The 24,252-nt window shown below is 46.3% G+C and overlaps 1 protein-coding gene across 3 annotated transcripts in view; it reads right to left on the bottom strand.

Annotated features, from left to right (window-relative positions):
* LRP4 (LDL receptor related protein 4) overlaps nt 1-24,252 on the bottom strand; it is a 55,375-nt gene continuing 31,123 nt past the window's right edge. The window contains exons 26-39 of one of the 3 annotated variants that reach the window (XR_012381811.1): nt 23,498-23,660; nt 23,149-23,374; nt 22,485-22,788; nt 20,886-21,104; nt 20,586-20,720; nt 19,648-19,756; nt 17,649-17,793; nt 17,263-17,376; nt 16,668-16,803; nt 12,766-12,833; nt 12,124-12,211; nt 10,193-10,334; nt 6,889-7,756; nt 1-6,783 (exon numbers count right to left, since the gene is read on the bottom strand). Coding sequence is in view for 2 of the 3 variants with exons in the window: in XM_073904669.1 (XP_073760770.1) it covers nt 6,730-6,783; nt 7,430-7,756; nt 10,193-10,334; nt 12,124-12,211; nt 12,766-12,833; nt 16,668-16,803; nt 17,263-17,376; nt 17,649-17,793; nt 19,648-19,756; nt 20,586-20,720; nt 20,886-21,104; nt 22,485-22,788; nt 23,149-23,374; nt 23,498-23,660 (2,230 nt within the window). In the remaining variant the exon portion in view is untranslated. Of the gene's footprint in view, nt 7,757-10,192; nt 10,335-12,123; nt 12,212-12,765; nt 12,834-16,667; nt 16,804-17,262; nt 17,377-17,648; nt 17,794-19,647; nt 19,757-20,585; nt 20,721-20,885; nt 21,105-22,484; nt 22,789-23,148; nt 23,375-23,497; nt 23,661-24,252 lie in introns of all 3 variants that reach the window. The other 2 variants (XM_073904669.1, XM_025879460.2) reach the window with 2 other exon arrangements.

Below are 24,252 nucleotides of genomic sequence, written 5' to 3'. Positions count from 1 at the left end.
TGGAATAATTTTATTGTACATGGTTATAAATGCATATGTATTTGTGTGCATGCCTGAAAATGGTTAGAACATTCCTGGAATTTCAAGAAATTATTTAACAAGGGGAGTGGGTAGGGAGGGAAATGAATTTTTTGCCATTGACATGTTAATTTTTTTAAAAGAAGTACCAGGGAGAATGTCTAGTAGTAAGAAAAGTAGGAGCAAGGGCACAGAAACAAGAAAGTACATTATATATAGGGAATTGAACATGTGAGTTTAATTTTAGAACAGGGCACATGTTGGGAAGTAGTGGGATACAAGATTGGTAGATAAAGGAACATTCTAGGAGGGTCTTGAATACCAAGGTAAGGAATTTGTACTTTAAGTAGGTGATGGGGAGCTATCAAAGGTTTCTGAGCCAGAGAGCAACAAATTCAGAATTGCACTTTACGAAAACTAATTAGCTTGAGTGTCTAAAATGGGTTAAGAGTTGGAAGCCCAGTTAGGAGTCTGCTATGAGGTGACAGCAGTGGAAATGTTGAGAACAGATTCAAGAGCGTGAAGGGTTTGGCAACTGTCTTGGTGCAAAGGTGAGGGTGGGGCCCATTTAGGGAAATGAGTCAAAGAGTGTGCCAGGCTTTGAGCCTAGGGATTGGGAGGCAGTGATTGCCCAGATGGAAGTAGAAAGTCAGGAGAAGCCAGTCTCAAGAGGAAGGCAAGGAATTTAGTTTTAGCCCTGTTTACTTTTAGGTACCAATGAGACATTCAAGCACAATCTCTAAGTAGGTCTAGGAAATACAGGATGAGAACTATGAGAAAAAATTAGGACTCAAGTGATACAGGCGTAGAAGAGATGAAATTGTAGCAGTGGATGAGACCACAGAGTTGGGAGAGTGGGGAGTGAAAAGACAGGGCATGAGAATAGATCCATAGGTTAGGGGAAGGAGAAAAGAACCAAGCAGAGCAAAAAGGTCATAGTAACCTTTGAGAAATGGGTTAGGAACATATAGAAATAGTCTTCTTAAATCATTGGTCATTGGCATGTTTACTTTATTTAAATATTATGGGAAATAAATTGAAGATTACATTTATAAGGAGAACGTGATGGTAAACTGGAATTTGCTCAATAAAGGATGTATGGAGTCTGGATCCTGGAGAGCTTTAGAACAAGATGGCAAATTCCTTTTTGTCTTATATGGCTTATGTGTAGCCCTGCTAGAAGGTGGGCATTGGATGTCTTATTCCATTCATTTATTTGTTCACTCACTCAACAAATATTTATTGAGCACCTAAAATGTGCAGGGACTCTTCTAGGCACTTGGGATAACCAGTGCACAACACACACACACACACACACACACACACACACACACATTCCTCTTTTATGGTACTCATGTTATAGTGAACAAGCATAGATGATCAATACATAAATAAATTATATAGTATGTTATTAGACAATATGTGCAATGGGAAAAGAAAAAAGAATAAAATACAGTAAAAGGGATTTGGAAGTAGAGTTAGAGAGACATGAATTTTATAAAGGATGATCAGAGTAGGTTTCATTAAGGAGGTTACCTTTAAGCAAAGACTTGAAAGCGAAGGAGTTAGCCATGAGTTTCTCTACAGGAAGGAAGTGCCAGCCAGGGGGAACAGCTTCGCAAAGACCCTAAGTTGGGAGCATGCCTCTCGGGTTAGAGAAACAGGGAGTCCTGTGTAGCTGAAGCAGAGTAGTTGGCAGTAGGAGGGTAGGAGATGAGGCCTGATAGATAATGTAGGGCAGGGAGTGGCAGATCTTGTAGGGCCTTGTAGAAACCGAACGTAGTACCTTGCTCCATAGCAGGTGTTCAATAAATGTTTGGCCAGTCATCTTTTGCAGGCCAGGGTTATCACCAAATAGCTTTTATCTGTGTATTTATTAGAGTGACGGGTGCTTACCTTATCCCAGGGGCCTCTCGGTAATTCTGCATAAGGAAGGTACTAATAGGACAGTGAAACCCTTGTAGGTATCAGAGATCAGGGTGAACACTGTATTACTGCAACTGGAAGCAGTAAGCAAATGCCAAACATTGTGGCCGTTGAGTAACTGTGCCGAGCATTTCTGAAAAGCCTGCTAGGGTGGGGACAGTGCTCATCCCATCGTAATCACAAACCACATTCTGGGAAAGAAAGAGCTCTACTATGGGCCATGGATCCATATTTGCAGCCTAAGAGGAACAGTTTCAGTGATTCACTTCCTTTCAACTTTTAGTCCAGGTACCTTGTGCATTATTCCCTAGACAGCAGTGGTAACATTAACACAGGTCTCAAGTGGCTGTGTGTTTTTGTGCTTTGACTGGCCTCCAAGCCTCTCCAGACTGCACTAGTTGTATTGAATAGGTGACTGAATGAAGGGAATGAATAACTCTTTTCTCATAGCCCATTTTTCCATAGCCCCCCAAATGCAGGCTGTCCAAGAACTCTGACCACAGAAGCACCAGCCCCACCAAAGTGGAAGGAGGCAGAGGGAGAGATAGGAAACTTGTTAGCAGGCTGTCAACAGGCTTTTACGGACTGGAGGGAAAACCACCAAGAAGGACAAGATAAGGACAAGATGAGAGTTCTTGGCCGTTTGTGTCTTGTAAAATGACATAGGCAGATTGAGTAGCTTGGGGCTAACTCCAGCCTTGGGTTTAAACTCAGACCCTTAATTAGGCTGTCTGGATCTGTTTTAACATCATGTCAAGGAGTCCAAGATTGTGAGTTGGAGCCGTGACTGGAAACAAAACTCTGTTCCCTATGCTGAGCTCTGCTTAGCCTCTGTCAGCTGCTTAATGGGAGAATGATCTAGAGAGAAAATAAATGGGCAAATGAGGGAATGTTACAAAACAAAGGCTGCCTGAAACACCCCCAGACACACGTCCTATTAAGTGGATCATTTGAGTCACCTCCACTTACGAAGACAAGACATACTCACAGACTGTTTCTTAGCCATGGAAAGGGCTCACCTACATTTTTCATTATGTCCATAAGCAGAAGTAACTGAAGTTTACTCTAGGTTCTTGAAGGTCAGTGCATTCCACTTAGAACCTTGTGCACCCTCAGTTCTTTAGATGCTTTTTCAAAGTTCCTCTGCAGCACTGACTTTGTTTTCTGTAGGATTAGGTTTGGTGAAAGCTTCAATTCATGCCTTGGAAATCTCTCTAGGGGCCACAGAGATCTTTTTATCTTAGCTTCCATCGTTTGTTCATGCAATACAGAAAGAAGGGCAGTGACTATATTTTGAACATGATTAGCTTGTAAAAATATGGCCAGTTTGTTAGAATCTGACCAACCATCTTGCTACTCATCGGGTTTTATATCTGGAGAACCAGGCAAGGCATTCTCAGCTCTTGTTTCATCCCCAAGATTTCTTGGAAGAACATAAAAAATTTCAGGCTAGAAATGACCTTAGCAATCATCTGCCTCAACCTTTTCATTTTACTGCTCAGGAAAGTAAAAGCCAGAGCATGATCATAACTTGAAAATTGGGTGTTAAGTCTTTGACACTGTTGCTGAAGTCTCATCGGTCTGCCCCCCCTCCCCAGATTCTTATCAAGACCTGGACCATGAGGGCCAGCCTCGTTTTCCTCTCCCATTTCCTAACCCTAAAGTGACAGGAAAGTCGCAGGTTCCTCAAGACCTTTAAGGCTCAGGCAGTGTTGAATACCTGATTATACTGGCTCATGTGATCACAGGGTGTCAAAATGCATTCACCAAACTTTTGTCTTTCCAGAAACATCTCCCAGTCTTTTGAGCAAATGGTGTGTTCTCAATGCATTCATTTTTTCTTCTCATTTGAAAAGTTCTTCCTGAGTTCCCAGCTCTAGTGGTCAGTTCATGGTCTGGCCCGTCACCCTGAGCCTTTGGGAGGGGGTACTTTCTACAGGTATATAGGCTTATGCTTTAGGCTGGACTTCATCACCTAAAATGTCTCCTTTGTTCTCTCTGGTGTGAGTTTTTTTAAAAAAATGGTGGAGTAAGAGGATGATTGTCCTTGAGCTATACGATTTGTTTCTGTTCTAGCACACATACCCCTCACCAAAGTTGGAAGAATTATGCACTGTAAATTACCCTCAGATTTCCTGTTATTTAAATAAAAGAAACTTCAGTCTTTCTCTTTTGGGGGGGATGTCGGGTGGGGATGGAGGCTGTTGCTAGATTCTAAGCTCTGTGGGTCAGGCTTGGGCAGGGGTTGGTCCCCACCAAGAGATAAAGGAATGAATGGAAGCATTATTCAATAAGAAGCTTGTGGTTTAGAAAATCAACTACTGAGCCTTGGCATACAATTCTACATCGGGCACCGAGACTTCCATGATTCCCAATCATCACTGAAGAGGTGTCATGTGCAGAGAACCTGAGAATGGATCCCCAACTTCCTGTCCTAGCCTTGAGATGTACTGTATAAATTATGAGAAGGCAGCTTTTTAAAAATAAAAGGAAAAAAAATAAAAAATAAAAGGAATCAATGTTGATTTGATCCATTGTCAGAGTTAACTATGAAACTTGACTAAGATCAACAAGAGCTAGTAGCAGGGGTGCCTGGGTGGCTCAGTCATCAAGCGTCTGCCTTTGGCTTGGGTCATGATCTCGGGGTCCTGGGATCGAGCCCCGCATTGGGCTCCCTGCTCCGCGGGAAGCCTGCTTCTCCCTCTCCCACTCCCCCTGCTTGTGTTCCCCCTCTCACTGTCTCTCTCTGTCAAATAAATAAATAAAATCTTAAAAAAAAAAAAAAAAAGAGCTAGTAGCAGATCTGGGCCCGTGACGATCCCTCCTTGTCCCCAGTCCTTTTCCTACTACATCAGACAGTCTTGCCAGTGACTATCAATCACGGTGAGGCAAAGTCAAGTTCTGGGACAATGAGGTCCTCATAGACCTAGAATAGAGATAAAAGATACATGGTATATAAGCCATGACACTTCCTTCCAGTGCCTGAAGGAGATGTCACTAACCATCATGACACTTTCCCCATTGAGTCTCAACAGGACCTCAGGGAGCCACTACCAACCAAGCAAAGTTGGCACTTGAGATGAAACCTATCTGCAATCCCTGTTCTAGAGGAAATACGGATTTCACAAGCCAATGAACTCTGGTCTTGACCTGTCTTCTCAAGATGAGTTGAACCTCCAGCCAGGAACCTCACACCTTTTATGGCTCTTCACCGTCCTCACATCCCCGAAGGACTTAGAGGCGATGTCATAAGAAGGTTTTCAAAAGCATGGGTCTGCCAGACAGAGCGGATGCAGTGATTAGTCATGACTCCAAGCCAGGCACGGTGATTAAGAAAAGCTAAATTTATATTAAATTATCATAAAGTCCTAAAATACTGAACATAGTGGTTAAATAACTCCAGAAAGTCCAATCTCTCCAGTGAGTAACGTTAAAACCATTACACATGAGCGTGGGAGAATCACTTCCATTAGTTTAGGACAGAGAGGTTTTGCTTTTTACATAGTGTATCAGTGCTCAAATAGATATTTCTTCAAATATGTCTTTTCTACATTCTGAACAGCCCAAGTGCAATAAGATCTTTCCCCCTTTCCAATCAAGAATTTGCCACTTTCCTACTTTCTCCCCATCCTCAACCATGAGTCTGAGGACCCAAAGTGCTCCTTTTTTAACTGCCCCGTCAAGTGTGAAATGTCTCCCTTCCCTCCCATAAGTGGCACCTCTCTTTTCCCACTGTGTGTGTGTGGACTGGAACAGACTTGCTGGCCTGGCTAGGCTGTCCTGTGTGGGCCCAGACCTGGGTTGGCTACTACCAGCCCGGCTCAGGGCTTGGCACCTGTCTCTAGCAGCCTCAGAACTGACCAGAAAAGCTTTGCTCTTCTCCGTTTTCACTCACATGTGTGGCAGCTGATTTCTCAATACTGATAACCACAGGAGATGTTTCCAATCAGGAAGCTTCCCCGGGAAGCCCTCGCCTCTATTCTCAGCCCGTCGCCCTCTCCTGTTGCTTCCAGTTCCTGGGTGGAAGGGTCTGGATCTGCCCTAGGCTGAGAGGGCTTCATCGGTGGTTCTCCCTTTCTACTCCTTGCCCCCAACTCTGCGTCTTGATGTAGCCGTCTCCTCACCACCACAAGGCTAAGTCAGAAAAAGCAAATTGGGGGTGGTGGTGGAGGGGGCTTGTAGAAGGCTTAGGGCAGACAAAAAGTCTCCACTCTCCTGATCCTAGCAGGAGACAAACGGTCTTTGTGTGAACGAGCATGAACCAAGTGATGGCATCACGGCCTGGGAAGTCCATCACTTAGCTGGGAAGAGAGTTGGAATGGGAATGTCACCACCCCTAAAGCCACAGGTTCTCTGTCCACTAACTTAGATCCCTGAGCACTTGAGAGAGAACACAGAACCTCATGGATACTTCCCTTGAGGCCCTGCGTGCCCCAAGTCTATAACACAATCTCTCTTCCTGACCCTTTATGAAAACTCTTGGCCCTTGTATGAAAGGTGTTTCAGGATCTCTAGGCTTAGAATCCCGGGGAATGAGTGGGGAGAGAGTGGCAGAACGTTAAGGTTCAGGTGATATGCTACTTTTGGTCTAAGCAGCGCTGATTGGACCTTGCAGAGACTCAGCGCTCGGGGGCCCCACATTCCTTAAGCCCCTGCTCACAACCTGGTTACTTAGAGTCAAAGACATAAGGGTACTGGCCAGTGGTGGCACCAGCAGGGGAATTCATATTAGCCAGCTGCCATGCGATAAGGACCCTGTCATCGGGGTAGAAGCTTCCAGACACTCTAGCGGGAGGAAGAACAGCTTGAGCCACACCCAGATCTCACCAATATTGGCAGCTGAAAAAAAAAAAAAACAGTAGCTCTTAGGGCAAGAATAATATCCATTGCCAGCAATGGACAGGACATGCAGCCCAACCACCCCTAAAAGCTTGCTCATATTACCAATGCACTTGAGGCTAGAGGCTTCCGAGACACCCATACCAGCTGGGCTTACTCCTCTTTCCTCTTTCAGCCTCTTTCCTTCATCTCTCTCTTTACCCTTGACCCCTGCCCCAGCCCCTGATGGGCAAGTTCTCTCAGAGAAGTGGCCAGGCCGCCTCTGCTGGGGGAGAGTGAGGTCTTGGATCATCAGTTCTCGTGGGGCAGGGTACCAGGGAAAGGGGAGGTGGAGCTCTGTACTGATGAGGAATCATTCCCGAGCCTTGTTTCGGGGGCTCAGGAGGGAGTGCAAGAGGTGAGGTTCATGGTAAAATCCAGGTCCAAATTTTCGGGATGCACCATCATTTCTTGCGCACGGGTAGTTACGGACTCAGGTGGAAACAGCTCCCGTGGAGGGCTCGGGAGCAGTTACACGGCGGGAGGTGGAGGAGAAGAACGAGCAAGCACACAGGAAGGGGGCCTGTTGTCTAAGTGAGCACAAGGACCGGAAGTCCATAAAGGAGAAGGAACGGGCGGGGAGGGAAGGGACTGTGGGCGTTTAGACCTGGCTCTCTGAGGAGAGCTTGCGTTCATGTTTCCAGCCTGTGTCTGGCAGAGAGCCCCGTCTTTCAGGAGTGGCTGCGGTGTGGACGCTGCTACACTCGGACTGCTCTTCCTGCAACAGCTGCTCCGTCTCCGTGTCATCCAGGGAACCAGAGCTGGCCTGGAGAGACACTGTGTCCGTCTTCATGCATACATGATCACGCAGAAGGCCCCCCCGTGAGCTGCGAAGTTGCTTGAGGTCATCCCACTCAGCATCGTCCCCAGACAGAAGGCAGATTCCCTCTACAATCTTGATCTTCTCCTTGGTGTAGTTATGGTCAGGCCCGCCCTAGGGTGGAGAGCGGGGAGACACGGTCAGTCGGTTAGCTCTCTAGACAGGATCTCACGGTGAACCGGAAAAGGGAGCGGATGGGCTGAGAGGAGGTGTGAGGAGCACAAAGACCCCACAAACGAATGGGAAGACTTGGTCAGAGCAAACAGATGAGTCAGCCTAAAAGAATAGCAGCAGGATGATTATCCCCATTCTCAGACAGGAAGGAGGGAGAACCATGGCTTCCAGGCCTGCATCATCCACTCACTGGCTATGTCACCTTGGGCAAATTATTCAGCATCTCTAAACTCAGTCTCCACATCTACAATGTGGGGAGAATAACAGTAGCCACACCTCATAACCAATCACTGTGAGGGTTCAAAGAGGAGACACATGGAACACAGCTAGTAGGTGCTTCCTGTTAGCTGTTGTTACATTGTTATTGTGGCTTATTAAGGGGACATCATGCTGATATATACATGATCAAGAGCAATGGATAAAGGCAATTTGATGTGCATTTATTCAGGATTTTAAACTACTTCTGGGCTCTTTTATTCTTGATTCTCTTCTTTCTAATTTTGTTAAGGAGAAAACTTGTGGGAGGTCAGAAAGGAGGGATCTAGAAAATCTTCTTCTTTGGGTTCTGAGTGTCAATCCATTGGGGTCCCGTAACCTATAACCTTTCTGGGGAGGTTACTCTGGCTCTGCTCCCACAAGCCTTGGGGCCATTCCCAAGCAACCTGGGATTGGTCCAAGGACAGCCTGAAGTTCTACTCAGGCTTCTCCCTTTATGGATTTCTCAAAGGGTAGGCTTACTTCTGGTTTCTGGGGAATACCAACCAACATGCCACCGGTACCAGGAGAAAACGGGCCATGGCTTAGGTTCTGTCCTGGGACGGCGTTCCTGCCAAGAGTTCTATAAGTGCTCCTCTATTTTAGTAACAACTCAACTCCACAGATATTTACCTGAGCCCCTACAATTTTTTTTAAAGATTTTATTTTGGAGTCATCTCTATATCCAACATGGGGCTCAAACTCACAACCCTGAGATCAAGAGTTGCACGCTCTCCTGCCTGAGCCCCTACATTAAACAGGAGACTTTGATGATGGCCCTCTAGGAGTGGTATCTCCCTCCGCAGAGCAGAGACAGACAGCACACAAGTGCACACGCATCACACCCTCTGAGCTGAAATTAGCACCAGATTACACGGAGCCATGCAGTGTCTTCATCACAGAGACACGCTCGGTAGGTTAGGAAGAGGTAGGGGACATGGCACTGGCAATTCGGGGGGGGGGCACCCTTCCCTCTCCAAACACACCGCAACAGGTACCTGAAATCAGGAGGAAATCAGAAGAGAAAGGGTGAAAGACTGTCAGAGGGGTGAAAGAGCGGCTGAGGAAAAGCACACAAAAGAAGAAAGAGGTCACACTTTTCAGGTCTAACCTAGGACCCTTATGACGGTTCTTCTGTGGGGCATCAAACACTCTAGGCACCTAAGACTCAGAAGTCTTTCTCTCAAAGATACTAATTGAGGAGGGCTCTACCATCCCTAAAACTGCAAACTAGCCCTGCAGGTGGACTTTTAGCTTCCGGTGGAAGCTTTTTTAATATGGAAATTCATGGATCCAGAAAGCATGTGACTGTTATGTAAAATGTACTTATTACACAAGGGGGCCCTGTAGAGGTGAGGGCAAGTGTCGACTGTGCTAGACAGGCCAGGCGAGTAGACCAATTAGGGTTTCATAAGGGATATGACTTCTGATGAAACGTTAAAGGATTTTAGAAAAAGCAGGGGTCATATTAGACTAGGAAGATCTGAAATTGCAGGATACTGGTCCCTTGTGGAAATGGGACTACTTCTCAGGCCTAAACATTCAGCACATAAATTTTCACTGAAGCAACAGAGGAGTTAAGAGAGCAAAAGCATGTAAACCCCCTTCAGAATTCTAGAGAAATCTCTTAAGACTCTGTGATAAGAGGAAGAATAGCAAAACACTCAGCCATTCCCAGCCATAAGTGCCAACAGCTTCGATCAGAGGTTAGAAAAGGGAGAGTCCAGGAGCTCTCGGGTTTTTGGGGTGTTGTCTTGGAATCTGGGGTGCTTCAGAGGGGTATAGCCCCTCTGCAGGGGAATGATGGCTACAGGAGAGAAAACCTAGCCGGGGAAATTATTTCCTGGCAGGGAGGTACACACTCACATGCTTTCAGACCTAGACCTTCTGGAATCTGCTTACTAACCCTGCTCTCACTAAGATCCCTCAAGCTGGTCCCTTAGAGAGTCTAGATCTCTCCAGAATCCCATATCAGATTCAGTTCTTCTGTCCACTATAACTTCCAAAATGGTAGATGGGACTACCCAGCATCCCTCACTGTTCAGGCAACTGGAGCATATCCATCCCCCCTCCAAAAACAAAAAACAAAACCCCACCTTGAATATAAATTTCAATTTTTACCTCTTTCTTATAGCACAGTTGATTGTACATGGCTGGTTTGGGGATTGCTTCAATTTTCACTTCCTGAGTGGAAGTTCGGTAGGAGGGGTTGCTGTAGGTCAGGTTCCCAATTCCAGGATCAGTTAACTTGGATTTTTTGTGTCTTTAGGAAGAAAGGTGATGAGAAATTAGTTCAGATCTTTATGGGGGTGATATCTGGGGAAGTTGGTTGTTGTTGTTTTTTTAATTTTATTTATTTATTTGACAGAGAGACAAAGTGAGAGAAGGAACACAAGCAGGGGGAGTGGGAGAGGGAGAAGCAGGCTTCCCGCCGAGCAGGGAATCCGATGCGGGGCTCAATCCCAGGACCCTGGGATCACAACCTGAGCTGAAGGCACACACTTAACGACTGAGCCACCCAGGCACCCTGATACCTGGGGAAGTTGTAACCCAAATGTGGTAGGCAGCCTCTAAGATGGCCCCAGTGATCGCCGCCTCCTGGTCCTCACACCTTCTGAATCCCTGCCCCTTGAATGTGGGCTGCATCTGGTGACTCACTTCTATTTTATTTTTAATGTTTTATTTTCAAGTAATCTCTACACCGAGCGTGGGGCTTGAACCCAGAACTCCGAGATCAAAAGTCGCATGCTCCACTGAGTGAGCCAGCCAGGTGCCCCTGGTGACTCACTTCTGATGAACAGAATATACAGAAGTGATGGATGCTAGCTTAGGTTCCAAAGAAACTTGTGGCTTCCGTCTTAGGTTGCCTTCCCTCCCTCATTCTTGCTTCTGCTTGCTCTGGGGAAGCAAGCTGCCGGTTGTCGGTTGTCCTTTGGGAAGGCCCACAAGGCAGGGAACTGATGAGGGAGACCTCCAGCCAACAGCCAGCAAGGAACTGAGACCCTCAGGCCAACAGCCTGTGAGGAACTGAATCCTGCCAACAGCTACCTGAGCGTGCTTAGAAGGGAATCCCTCTCCAGTCAAGCCTTGAGATAAGACCACAACCCTGGCTGATACCTGGACTGCAGCGTATAAGAGAACCGTGAGGCAGAGGCATGCAGCTAAGCTGAATCCAGATTACTGGCCCACAAAAACTGTGAGATGATAAATGGTTGTCATTTTAAGTTGCTAAGTTTTGGAATAGTTTGCTATCCAGCAATAGATAGCTAATATACCAAGTCAAGACAGATCTGTGTCAATCCCACGTCTGTTACTCACTAGCTGGGATCTTGGTGGACACAATCTAGACTTTGTGAGCCTCAGATCTTCATCTGTAAAGTGAGGAATAATAATAATAATACCTGTACTACATTGTTGTGGCACTGATACATATTCACTACATAGTAACTGTTACTATTATTATTAGCACTGTTGTTGTTAGCAGGAGCTATAGCAGCATAGCAAAATCCTGGTATTTTTGCTGCAAGCTGTGTTTAAAGCATTTGGGGAAAATACATAGAAGGTCATAAAAAGAGGATTCTAAACTGGAAACGACACACTCCACCTTCCCAGGATGATCCCTACTGAGCAATGATATGTCAAACAATATTGCAGTAGAAGCCATGGTTATGTGAGGAGAAAAGCCTTTCCAATTTCCATGGTTTGAGATGAGGTAGAGTAGTGGAAAAGCAGAGATGCCAGCATCAGTCCCAGCTCTGCCTCTTACTGTGTGACCTTGGGAATAAACCTCTGTGCCCTCAGCACCCTAGTCTCTGAAGAAAGTCCCGAGGGCGGCTAGGTCATAACGTGAGGAACCTGCTCGGGCTGTGAAAGGCGGGGAAGAAGAGTCAGGATTCAGGTTCTACCCTTCCTTTCTGCTGCTCCGACCAGGGACCCATCTTGACATGAGGCTGGTCAGAGGTTGGATCAGCAAGATGTGGAGCTTCCGGAGATCACTGACGTGCTAACGAGGACCAATGGAAACGTGCCCCCCGCAATGAGGCTGAAGTTACCTGTACAGCATCAAAGCTGCAATCACCACCAAAATCAGCAGAATACTGAGGAGTCCACCGATGACGTAGCTGACATGAAGTCCTTCCCCTAGGAGGAACAGAGAGAGGCTAGGCGGGGACCAATGACAATCCTCCAGCTGGTGTGAGGGGTGGGGAGATGGAGGGCTCCTTTGCTAGGGGTTGGATGCCACACAATCTGAGGACAGCCAGGGAAGAGGCCACAGGGGTAGGGGACTGAGAAGAAACCTATCAGCCTGCCAACATCTCTATTCCCGATTCCACTACTTACTAGCCATGTGACTTAAGGCAAGATGCTTAATTGAAACCTATGTTTTCTCATTGGTTAAATGTGAATAATAAATTGCTCATACCCTGGTGGCAGTGAAACCTGAGTGTGTACATACATATACATATATGCACACGTGTGTATGTACACACACATATATAAAGCTTAACAAATGGCCGGCATATGGAAAGTACCCTGTAAGTGGTAGCCAGCTAATATTACTTTTTCTATGGATTTACTCTTAGACATGGGTTCAACAACCCCAAAGAGTCCCCATGAAGGTTCTGGAAGTTATCAGTGGAGACTCTGATTCCTTACATCTTCTTTGTCAAAACAGTTGGGCACTCAGGGCTCACCTGGAGCAGCAGGTACGGCCTCATTGGAATGTGCACAGAGGCCCAGCTGGGCATCCTTTTCAGAGCATCTGTGGGGCAGAGAAAACTGAATGTGAAGGCTACTTGTGTTTGATAAAGATCCTGCCTTCCTCCAGGAAAGAGGGAAAGTCCTGGGGGGTGCCTGGGTGGCTCAGTTGTTAAGCATCTGCCTTCGGCTCGAGTCATGATGCCAGGGTCCTGGGATCGAGCCTTCTATCGGGCTCCCTGCTTGGCGGGAAGCCTGCTTCTCCCTCTCCCACTCCCCCCGCTTGTGTTCCCTCTCTCACTGTGTCTCTGTCAAATAAATAAATAAAATCTTAAAAATATATATATATTTATTTATTGACAGAGAGAGAGAATGAGTGGGGGAGGGAGGAGCAGAGGGAGAGGGAGAATCCCAAGCAGACTCCCTGCTGAGCGCAGAGCCTGACGCAGGACTCACGCAGGACTCAATCTAACCACCCTGAGATCATGATCTGAGTCGAAATCAAGAGTTAGCTGCTCAAATGACTGAGCCACCCAGGCGCCCCATGTTTAAATGGGTTTTAAAATACGTACTCTTTAAAAAAGATTCCTCTAAAAAGGAGAAGCAGGTTTGAAAGTGAGCCAGAAGCCTGCTGACAGAACACTAAGGATACCAATGGTAGGATTTATTAAGCTACCAGAATGAGTTGGAAGAAGCTACCAGCCAAGCAAACCTCTGATTGGATACAGAGTGTCACAAGGTCAAAATAGACCTTGAAAAAAAATTGTTTTTCTTCTCTCCATTCTTTCACAAGGGAATATGCAAGACATCCAGAGGGAGGGCTCAGAGAACCAACTTGAAATGCTAAGAAGGTAACTTCTTTGTGGCACATTATGAACAGGCAATTAAAGGCATCTCCTAAAAGGCTAGAGAAAAGCTATTTGCAAGAACATTTGAAACCAAGATACACTGAGTCTTCAAATAGACCGTTAGAAAGTATCTGATGGGGTTCAAAAGTTTTCTAAATTATCCTAAAGAAAATCAGATTAATCGTGATTGATAGTACTTAGAAGTTAGTAAGAAAGATACATGTTTATATCTGGATGTTTGCCTTTCTATATAAATTTCCAAAAAGAGAAAACGGGGCAAATAGAATGAATTTGATCATGTGTAAATTTTATAATTTTATTCTATTCATTTTTTAATACGCCAATTCTAGTTCTCTGACTTTATTTTTAATTTTTTTTAAGATTTTATTTATTTGAGTGAGAGAGAGAGAGGGCACAAGCAGGGGAAGGGGCAGAAGGAGAGGGAGAGGGAGAAGCAGGCTCTCCGCTGATCAGGGAGCCTGACACCGGGCTTGATCCCCGGACCCGGGGTTCATGACCTGAGCCGAAGGCAGATGTTTAACTGACTAAGCCACCCAGGTGCTCTTGGTTTTTATTTTTATTTTTTTTAAAGATTTTATTTATTTATTTATTTCACACAGAGATAGTGAGAGCAGGAACAGAAGCAGGGGGAGTGGGAGAGGGAGAAGCAGGCTTCCCGTCGAGCAGGGAGCCTGATGTGGGGCTTGATCCCAGGACCCTGGGATCATGACCTGAGCAGAAGGCAGACGCTTAATGACTGAGCCACCCAGGTGCCCCTTCTTTTTTATTTTTTAAGTAAACTCTACACCCAATGTGGGGCTTGAACTCATGACCCTGAGCTCAAGAGTCTCATGCTCTACTGACTGAGCCATCCAGGCACCATGCAAATTTTATAATTTTAAAGACATGAGTCTAGAGTTCTCATTTGGGATTATTATCATGTTTCTGCTTTCAGAATTGAAATCAATTATCTTTTTAAGCTAAAGTTGACACTAAAAGTAAAGAGACAGTATATTACAATGGAAAAAATGTCTTAATAGAAAGATGCCTGGAAAGACAGATATCAAAATTTAACATTAGGAAACTAAATCACTATCTTGGAAAGATACCTGCACCCCCACATTCACTGCAGCCTTATTTACAATAGCCAGGACATGGAAATAACCTAAGTACCCACCAATGGGTGAATGAAGAAGATGCGGAATTTTTTCCAATTTTTCCAAAATTATAAAATTTGCACACGATCAAATTCATTCTATTTGCCCCATTTTCTCTTTTTGGAAGTTTATATAGAAAGGCAAATATCCAGATATAAACATGTATCTTTCTTACTAACTTCTAAGTACTATCAATCACGATTAATCTGATTTTCTTTAGGATAATTTAGAAAACTTTTGAACCCCATCAGATACTTTCTAACGGTCTATTTGAAGACTCAGTGTATCTTGGTTTCAAATGTTCTTGCAAATAGCTTTTCTCTAGCCTTTTAGGAGATGCCTTTAATTGCCTGTTCATAATGTGCCACAAAGAAGTTACCTTCTTAGCATTTCAAGTTGGTTCCAATTTTTTATAACGGAATTTTTTTCTTTTTTTTTTTTTTTAAAGATTTTATTACTTATTTGAGAGAAAGAGTGTGAGTGGGGGATGCAGCACAGGAGCGGAGAAGCAGACTCTGAGCTGAGCACGGAGCCAGATGTAGGGCTCAATCTCACAACCCTGAGACCATGACCTGAGCCGAAATCAAGAGTTGGATGCTCAACCGACTGAGCCACCCAGGTGCCCCAATATATAACAGAATATTATTCAGCCATAAAAAAGGACATTCTGCCATTTGTGATGACATGGATAGACCTTGAGGGCATTATGCTAGGTGAAATAAATCAGACAGAAAAAGACAAGTACCATGCAATGTCACTTATATGTGGAGTATGAAGAAAAAACAAAACCACCCAAACTCATAGATTGGTGTTTGCCAGAGGTGGGAGGTAGCAGGGATGGATAAAATGAGTGAAGGTGGTCAAAATGTGCAAACTTCCAGTTATAAGATTAGTAAGTCCTGGGGAGATAATGTACAGCATAGTGGTTACAGTCAACAATACTATATTCTACATTTAAAAGGAGCTAAGAGAATAAATCTTAAAAGTTCTCATCACAAGAAAAATAATTTGTAGCTATGTGTGGTGACGGATGTTAACTAAACTCACTGTGATAATCATTTTGCAATTTATACATATATCAATAAAAAATATTTAGACTAACTGTATATGGGTACTTATTTCTTTATTCCCATCTGTGTTTCCAGATTTTTTTTTGCAAAGTATAAATTAAAAAAAAAGAATTTCTCTAAATTGAATGTAACATCATGTTTAATCAACCTTAAGATGTGCATTGTTCTATAGTCTTAACACCTGTGGAACAGGAATGTGTCTTATAATCAATGGCATCTCACAATTGATGTTGGTCATGTTTTCAGTTGAAACTCTCAGTATGCACCTTAAATTGATAGGTACCATCCATTTAATTAAATAGAATATTTTATACTTGATTTGAGAACTGTTCATGGTTATGCTTGCTTATTTAATAATGGGGGTGTGTGCGCGCATGCACACATACGCGCATGTGTGTTTGAGGTCATTATAAGCTAAAGCCATCACATCCTTGAGGATGTTCCAAGTCATAAAGCCACAGCCCAGAGACCACTATGACTTGGTGGCTTCTAAGTAAACTGTAGGACAGACCATATACTAAACAGGTTATGTGAGAACAAACATCACAGAAAGGAAGGAGGAAGGCCATGTAAGAAACTCCTCCTGAGTGATTTCTCTCTAAAGTTGCACTTAAAGTTTCTTGCCCTCAGAGCTAAAAAGAAAATCACTTGCAACAATCTACAAGTCAAAATATCATCTCCAGCCTCAAAGAGCAGGGACTGGTGGCTAATGCTGTGCTCTACCTCCCATGTACCAGAATGACTGAGCTAAGACTGGTCTTCTGCTGGTGGGGGATGGTGATTTGGAAAAAAGAGCCCTGAATCCCATATTGAATACACTTACCTTCCTTCCACCTCCTCCAAAGAAGTGCGGGTCCGGGTGGTAGAGGAACGCAAGGTGGTCGGTAGTGTGTTGGGTAGCACTGGGCTCCTTTCACTTAGGCCGGTAGCCCTGGGAGCTGGGGGCACCAGGCCAGGGACTGGAGAGAAAAAGGACTGGAGTGAGCCCCTGGAGCCCCAAATCTCTACATATGATCCACGAGTAACAACCTGGGACACTTGACAAAGCAATCTTCTAGCTGCCCTTATCCTACGCATCCTCATTAGAGGCTCTTCATACTGTAAATAAAATGGATTTGGGTTCCAATATTAATAGCTCTGAATGGCTAGCTGGTCCACAAAGGTCAGGAAAAGACAGCAGTACACAGACCACAGCAGGGGTGAGGGAACTAGGAGACCTGAATTCCGTTCTAGTAAATGCCAGAAGCCAAGCAAACCCAGGTCTGTGCTATTCCAAAGCTCAAACTCCTTGTTCCCAGTCACTGTGCTATAACACCCCCCGAAGGGGGATTCCCACCGAGAAGGACAGAGCTGAGGCTGATGATCCCCTGCCGCTCTAAGGGCTCTGCTGCTCCAGGGGGCCGTCCAGTCCAACTCACCAAGGGAGCAGGGCCGGCCATCTGGCTCATCCGGACAGGCACACACAAAGTCTGAGGCCCTGGCAAAGCAGAGGTGGGTGCAGCCTCCATTGTTCACACCACAGGCATTGGTCCCTAGAGGCAAAGCAGGTAAGTGTCTGGTTTGGGACAGAATCGGGTCTTCCTATTTGGCACTTCGCAGAAAGGAGAAGCTCCAGGGCACCTCACTCCTAGGGGCAGTAGGGCAGAAGGGGTATAACCACATGGGGCTGACAAAGGTACAGGAGCTTAAAATGGGAACCAAAAGGCTCTCCTGTGAGTCTAATTGTCTTGGTCATTAAGAGTCCTTGTGGACACCAACCACCCCACCGATGGTAAGGAAGCAGGCTCAGGACCCAGGAGCCCACCTGTCTGTCGCTGAGGAGAAACCACAATGATATCCATGAGCCCTTCCACATTCGCCAACACTGTCTCCTTGTTCCGGCCTGAGTATTTGTCCACACGCTGGATTGACTTGGTCTGCCAGTCTGTCCAGTAGATCCATCTGTCCTGCTACTCAACAGGAAAACCCAATAAAGAGTAAACATTATTCAATCGTCTGACCCCAGTAGTGTTTCTGCGTTTCAGCACATGTACTCCTGTCGAAATGCCTTCTCTTGTCCAGCACGCCAACTTCCGTGTGTCCCCCAGTATGGCACTATCCAGGACATCTCCCCCAATCCATACAGAATTCACTCCTCCATGCTGTTCTGTGCCTTCTACAAGTGAGTCTTGACACTCTATGATCATTTGCTTACGTGTCTGTCATATAAGACTAAGTTCTTCAAGGACAAAAATATATTTCATTTATCTCTCAATTTCTACCACTAACACCTAATCCTCAGTCAGTTGACTGTGTGGCTCAATGAATAAGTGAGTTCTTATACCTAGTAAATAGGAATAACTTGGAGACAAGGGGTCCTTCTAAGGTCCCAGCACTTCTGGGTCCCTCACTTAAGAGTCCCGGCCCAAATCCTCTGGTTACTTCTAGGGGGAGCTGCCTTCTATTTTTTTTTTTTTAAAGATTTCATTCATTTATTTGACAGAGAGAACACAAGCAGGGGGGCAGGCAGAGGGAGAGGGAGAAGCAGGCTCCTCACCGAGCAAGGAGCCCGATATGGGGCTTGATCCCAGGACCCTGGGATCATGACCTGAGCCAAAGGCAGGCGCTTAACAACTGAGCCACCCAGGTGCCCCTAGATTTTTTTTTAAATTTATTTATTCATGAGAGACAGAGAGAGAGGTAGAGGGAGAAGCAGGCTCCCCGAGGAGCAGGGAGCCCGATGCGGGACTCGATCCCAAGACCCGGGGATCATGACCTGAGCCAAACGCAGACGCTTAACTGACTGAGCCACCCAGGCGCCCGGGGAAGCTGCCTTCTAATGCAGTGATCCCGAGATGCTCAACCAGGGCTGGGGAGAGCAGAGAACGTGGTTCCCCTCCTGCTTCTGGGTATGTATCAGAAATCCCAGGGGAAACTTAAGAGATTGAAAAACCATATTCAATATCATCCTGTAGTTTTACATTTGGAGTATGGGGTGGGGGGAGCCTATCATTAAGTAGAGCCAAAATCTTATTGGCTGGTAGGATATGATGCACAATACAGATAAGTGGAAAGTCAAAAAAGAACAAAGATTTTTAAATGATTGAGAATCCCTGTTTTGGCCCCAGGCTTGACAGGTCTTCCTTTTTCCCCTTCCCCGAATTATTGTACAGGGTTAGAACTCAAAAATGACAGCCAGTGATAATTAAAACAATTAAAAATAACACGCACTGAATGCCAGATAAGTGTGCTAACGCTTTGCGTATATTTCGGGAGGACACCATTATTAAACTCACTTATTTTATAGGTAAGTGAAGCTTACAGAAGTTCAGTCTTTTGTCCAAAGTTGCACTTGTTCAATGATACGGGCAGAGCTTGAACCCACGGAGCTGGCAGATTAGAGGCTCTCAGTAAACACATACCACCTGGCTGGCTGCCTCAAAACTCGGGCTTGTAACCACTCCACCCTACTGTCACTAAGCCAGCTGTCTGGGCACAGCAGTTGGAAACACAGCATTCAAATCAACTAGGGAACCTGTTAAAATGCACATTCCTGGGACCAACGCTCATGAAGCAGAATCTTTATCTCCCAGGGTCCAGGAATCTACATTTGCGAGCCCCTCCCTCAAACGCTAGAACGTGGAGTGGTGGGACGGGACCAAGAGGCATATGGCGGCAAGACTTCCGTGTACAGGAAACAGCCCTAAAATGAGCCTCGGTAGCATGCCTGTCGCGTAGCAACTAGGGTTGAGGCTGCCAACTTGGGATCCCAAGGAAACACCGCCCACCAAGGAGGTTTAGTTACCTCTCTCCTGAGCCAGTACCTGAGTGAGAGCAAAGGGGTGGGAGACATGGCTGACTAACACCTGCCGTAGCTTCCCATTGAGGTCAGCGCTCTCAATCCGGTCCAGATGTGCATCTACCCAATAGATCCTGTGAAGGAAAAGAGAGAAGTTGGCTGCTCAAAATGCTTGCCAAGAAGCCCAGTTCTTCCCCCCAAGGAGCTATCTGTCTCCCTCCTGAGCTGAACCAGCAGGGGCTGTGAGCCGTCAAAAAGCACCCTTGATGAGAGAGGTCACTGCAAGTTCCAAAGCTGAAGAGTGGAGGTTAGTGACTCAAGTGGGGGGTCAGAGCTGTCTGGGGTGGGGTAGAGAGCTGTGACCTCAGAGGAGTCACCCTCCAGGCTCATCTGATCCCAAGAATCGAAGCCCAAATTCTTATGAACACTCTTCAAGAAGAGATCTTGGTTTGCAAGGACTTCACTGAGGTTGAAGGAAGAAGGTATTCCTCTTCTCTAGCCCGGCTCTCCAGGTGACTTTGATTCCCTTCCCTTCTTCTGGGGGCAGAAAGGGAAGCTGCCTGCTTCAAAGCCCCTTTCACCCCCTTCTCCCGCCCTCCAGCATTTTTTATCTAGACAAGGAGTTGCAAATTCCAATAAGTGAAGGGATCAGAAAAGTAACAAACACAAAAAAAATCACCCTCCAATGGGTAAGGGGTCATGGGACCTGCAGTCCAGCCAGAGGATGTGCTCTGCTAAAGACACTCAAATCAAAAACATGTAAACCACACAAACAAAATCCATCTGAGGACTGAGGGCCCGATTCAGCAACCCTAAGAATGTGTTCCCTCATCCTTCTCGCTGCTTTTTTCCCTCCTTACCTATCAAGGAGCTTTCTATCTTTTTGTTTTCACTATCTGAATCTCCACCATCCTTTCCTCTGCCCATTCAATTTCCAGGAAGCTCCTGGGACACGGTTCCCACCTGCGGGTATCATAGTCCAGGGTAAGGCCATTGGGCCAACCCAGGTCTGTGTTGATGAGGACCTTCCGCTCAGAGCCGTCCAAGTTTGCCCGCTCAATCTTGGCAATGTGGCCCCAGTCTGTCCAGAAGAGGTACCTGAGATACAACACTGCCATCATCACCAAAGCATGGGAAGATGGCACCCAGAGGCTGAGAGAATACGGGGGACACACCGACACCATTAGTGCATAGGCATCTTCCAAGGGACTCTTCATCAGGCCCTTCTTCCCTGGGTCTCTCTTCTGCTGGCCAAAAACTTACCCCTTGCGGGGGAAAACGGCAATGGCCCGAGGCTCATCCAGGCTGTTATTGATGAGCACCTTGCGGCAGGAACCATCTAGCCTTGATGCTTCAATGGTATTTCGGCCTGTGTCCGTCCAGTACAGATTCCTGGCCACCCAGTCTACTGCCAGCCCGTCGGTGGTCTTCAGCCCACGCCCAATCACTGTCTCCATGTTGCTGCCATTCAGATCTGCTCTCCTGAGGGAAGAGCCCAGGGCTGCATGACTGACCCGAATGACCAGAGATTGACTGCCCCCCCTTTAAGTATATTTATTTAAGTAATCTCTACATCTGATGTGGAGCTCGAACCCATGACCCCAAGATCAAGAGTCATATGCTCCTCCAACTAAGCCAGCCAGTCACCCCTAGACTGAAACCCCTTTAATCCATGTTCCTATAATTAGATCCCTACTAGACTATAAGCTCCCTAGGGGCAGAGACCACATACCTATCAGTACATTCCTCAGCCTCTAGCACAGTAGGTACTCAAAATATTAGCAGAATTAATGAACAAATTCTTGGGAGGACAGAGTATTTCCTGCTATAAATAGGAGGTGTTTGGGCCCATGTCTTGCAGAAGACAGGTTAGTAATTCTCCACATACCTTATGGAAGAGATAAGGATTACTAGGTGGTAATTATAAGAAAGGCAAATTTGTCAAAATCACCTGTGTATTTTTACATTAGTCCTACACCAGGGAATTCAACCACAGGATGGGGGTATGTCACAAACACTTAGGGAACTTCTCTAAACTAAATATACCCAGCTGTTCCCAGCATGAGTTTTTTTTTTTTTTTTTAAGATTTTATTTATTTATGTGAGAGAGGGCATGCACAAGCAGGGGGGAGGAGGAGAGGGAGAAGCAGGCTCCCCCCCACTGAGCAGGGAGCCCAATGTGGGGCTCGATCCCAGGACCGTGGGATCATGACCTGAGCCAAAGGCAGACGCTTAATGACTGAGCCACTGAGGCACCCCTCCAGCATGAGATTCTAATATGCCCCTCAGGGAGAACAAAGGGGAATACCCCTATTCTTTCACATGAGAGAATTCTTTCTCTGCCATCACAAACCCCTCATACTAGTGGCAGGGCATCACATTCCTCAGTTAGGATGGGATAAAAAAAATTGAAAGAATAATAAAAAGTAAAATAAAACAAAAATATTTTTAAAACAGCAAAATACAACCTTGTGAACAATCATAAGCCTTGGCATTTGTCCAGGGCTCCTGTATTATAATACAGATATGTGGTTTAGCTACATGGCCTACTCATCAATGAGTCTTAGGGGATGCTTAGAGCTCCCACAGGGCCTAATAGTGGGGTAAAGGCTCCAGGTCCCCAGCCTGACTATCTGTTTGTTTTACATACTAGGCTTCTATTAATCTAGAAATAACAACAGCAACAACAAACCCAAATCTGAACTCTGTTGTAAATGACAAGCAAACAAGTCAGGATCAGAACTCACTATCCAAACTACCAAATCACTCAGTCTATTTAGAGGTCAACATGAACCATGATCTCACCCCAACAGGGATGGGATACAGGTCTGCGTCCTCTGGAGATTTCAGGGATGTTCATACCTGATAACATCCAGGAACACATCTGTATAATAGACCTTCCCGTCCACACTGTCATAGTCCAGGGAAATGACATTGTTTAGCTCAGGAACCGGGATGTGCACATCTGTGTGGTCGCTGGTGTCCAGTGAGATACGCCGGATGGAGCCTCGGCTGGAGAAGAGCAGGTAGGTCTCGGGGGAGGGGTCACACGTCTTCCCATCTCGCTTCAGCTGGATGCCAGTGGGGCAGGCGCAGGAGAAGCCCGAGGGCCGAGGCAAGCAGAGGTGGGAGCAGCCGCCGTTTCTCGAACCACACTTGTTAAAACCTGGGGAGGCGAGACGCATGAGTCTTGACACCCAGCCCGGATTCTTGTGGAAAGCTTACAAAGGCCCTAGTTTCTTGTGCCTGGTTCTCTTCTGTTCTAAGTGATAGAATTTGGTGCCTGGCAGGGATGAGGGAGAAAAAGCAGGTATGTCTCCCTTCAGGAGGTCTTTGGAAGGTGACAGCATCATGCGGTTGGAGTACCAGCCATACCCAGACGGAACACGGCCTGATCCAGGAAGGGGGCTTAGGGAGGTCCTTGTCTCGGAGATCATAAAAGAATCTCTGTGCTCCGGACACATCTCAGACGCCGAGCTACCCCTGGAAAGCCAGTTCCGGCTCACCGCCCTAGGGGTCCTCTCACCCAGTGGCTGTGCCCGGTCCACGGCCTGGATGTCCATGAGGCCTGGCAGGTTGGACCTGACCAGGATGACATTGCTGCCAGTCCCCTTGTCGGCACGGTGGATGCTCCGGGTCTGCCAGTCAGTCCAGTAGATATAGGAGCCAAGCAGGGTGAGGCCATAAGGGTGCTGCACAGGGGACACCAGCGTGTGCCGGCTGGCGCCATTCAGGTCGGCAGCCTCAATTCGCTGTGGAGGAAGGAGAGGGTGGGGGATGGCTATGAGTAGACAAGGAGTCCTGAGCAGAGATCCTGAACAGTCCCTCGCCTGTCTTTTCAGGCTTCCAGGAAGCGACAGGAACGGGACTCTCACCTCAGTGTGGGCATCGGCCCAGAGCAGTTGGGAGCTGGCCTTGTCCACAGTCAGCCCATTGGGCCATCCTAGGTTGTTGCTGATGAGCACGGTCCGGTCTGACCCATCCATTCCAGACCGCTCTAGCTTGGCATTCTCCCCCCAGTCCGTCCAGTACATGAACCTGGGCCAGGAAAAATACTGCTATGTCTGTAGCTCCTACATACTGGAAGTACTGACCGTATGCCAAACGTTGTGAAAAGCATTTTATGCAAAATGTGGAGTTGTCGTTTGCGGGTCTAGAGCTTCGGATCTGCAAGACGAGAAAGTTCTGAAGATCTGTTTCACCATCATGTGCATAGACTTTACTGAGCTGTACACTTAAACAGTTGAGATGGCAAATTTTATGTTTTTTTTTTAACCACAATTTTTTTTAAAAAAGAATTTTCCATGGATTCTCTCACTTAATCCTCACAAGAGCATGAGGTATACATTTTCACTACCACCTCCACTTACTGGTGAGGAAGCTGAGGATGAGAGGTTAAAAACGGGACCCAAAGTGACAGACGCAACTCAGAAATGGTAAAGAATGTTGAATCCTGGATTTCAGACTCCAGGGCTCGTGCCCTTTACTACTACATTATCCTACCACCCCTGAAAGAAGTCAGAAGGAGCGGAACAGCCCCAGTGAGGTCAGTCTCCGCGTTCCTGTGAGCAATGCCTGCGCTTTGTTGTTCTCTTCCCCAGCTGAGCTGGCCTACCCCACCGCCCCGAAC

The sequence above is a fragment of the Callorhinus ursinus genome, unplaced genomic scaffold (assembly GCF_003265705.2).
Source record: "Callorhinus ursinus isolate GAN/ISIS: 27379988/994484 unplaced genomic scaffold, GSC_fseal_2.0 scaffold21, whole genome shotgun sequence".
Taxonomy (NCBI): domain Eukaryota; kingdom Metazoa; phylum Chordata; class Mammalia; order Carnivora; family Otariidae; genus Callorhinus; species Callorhinus ursinus.
The sequence above is the reverse complement of the archived record's forward strand: the minus strand, read 5'-3'. Positions and strand labels throughout refer to the sequence as shown.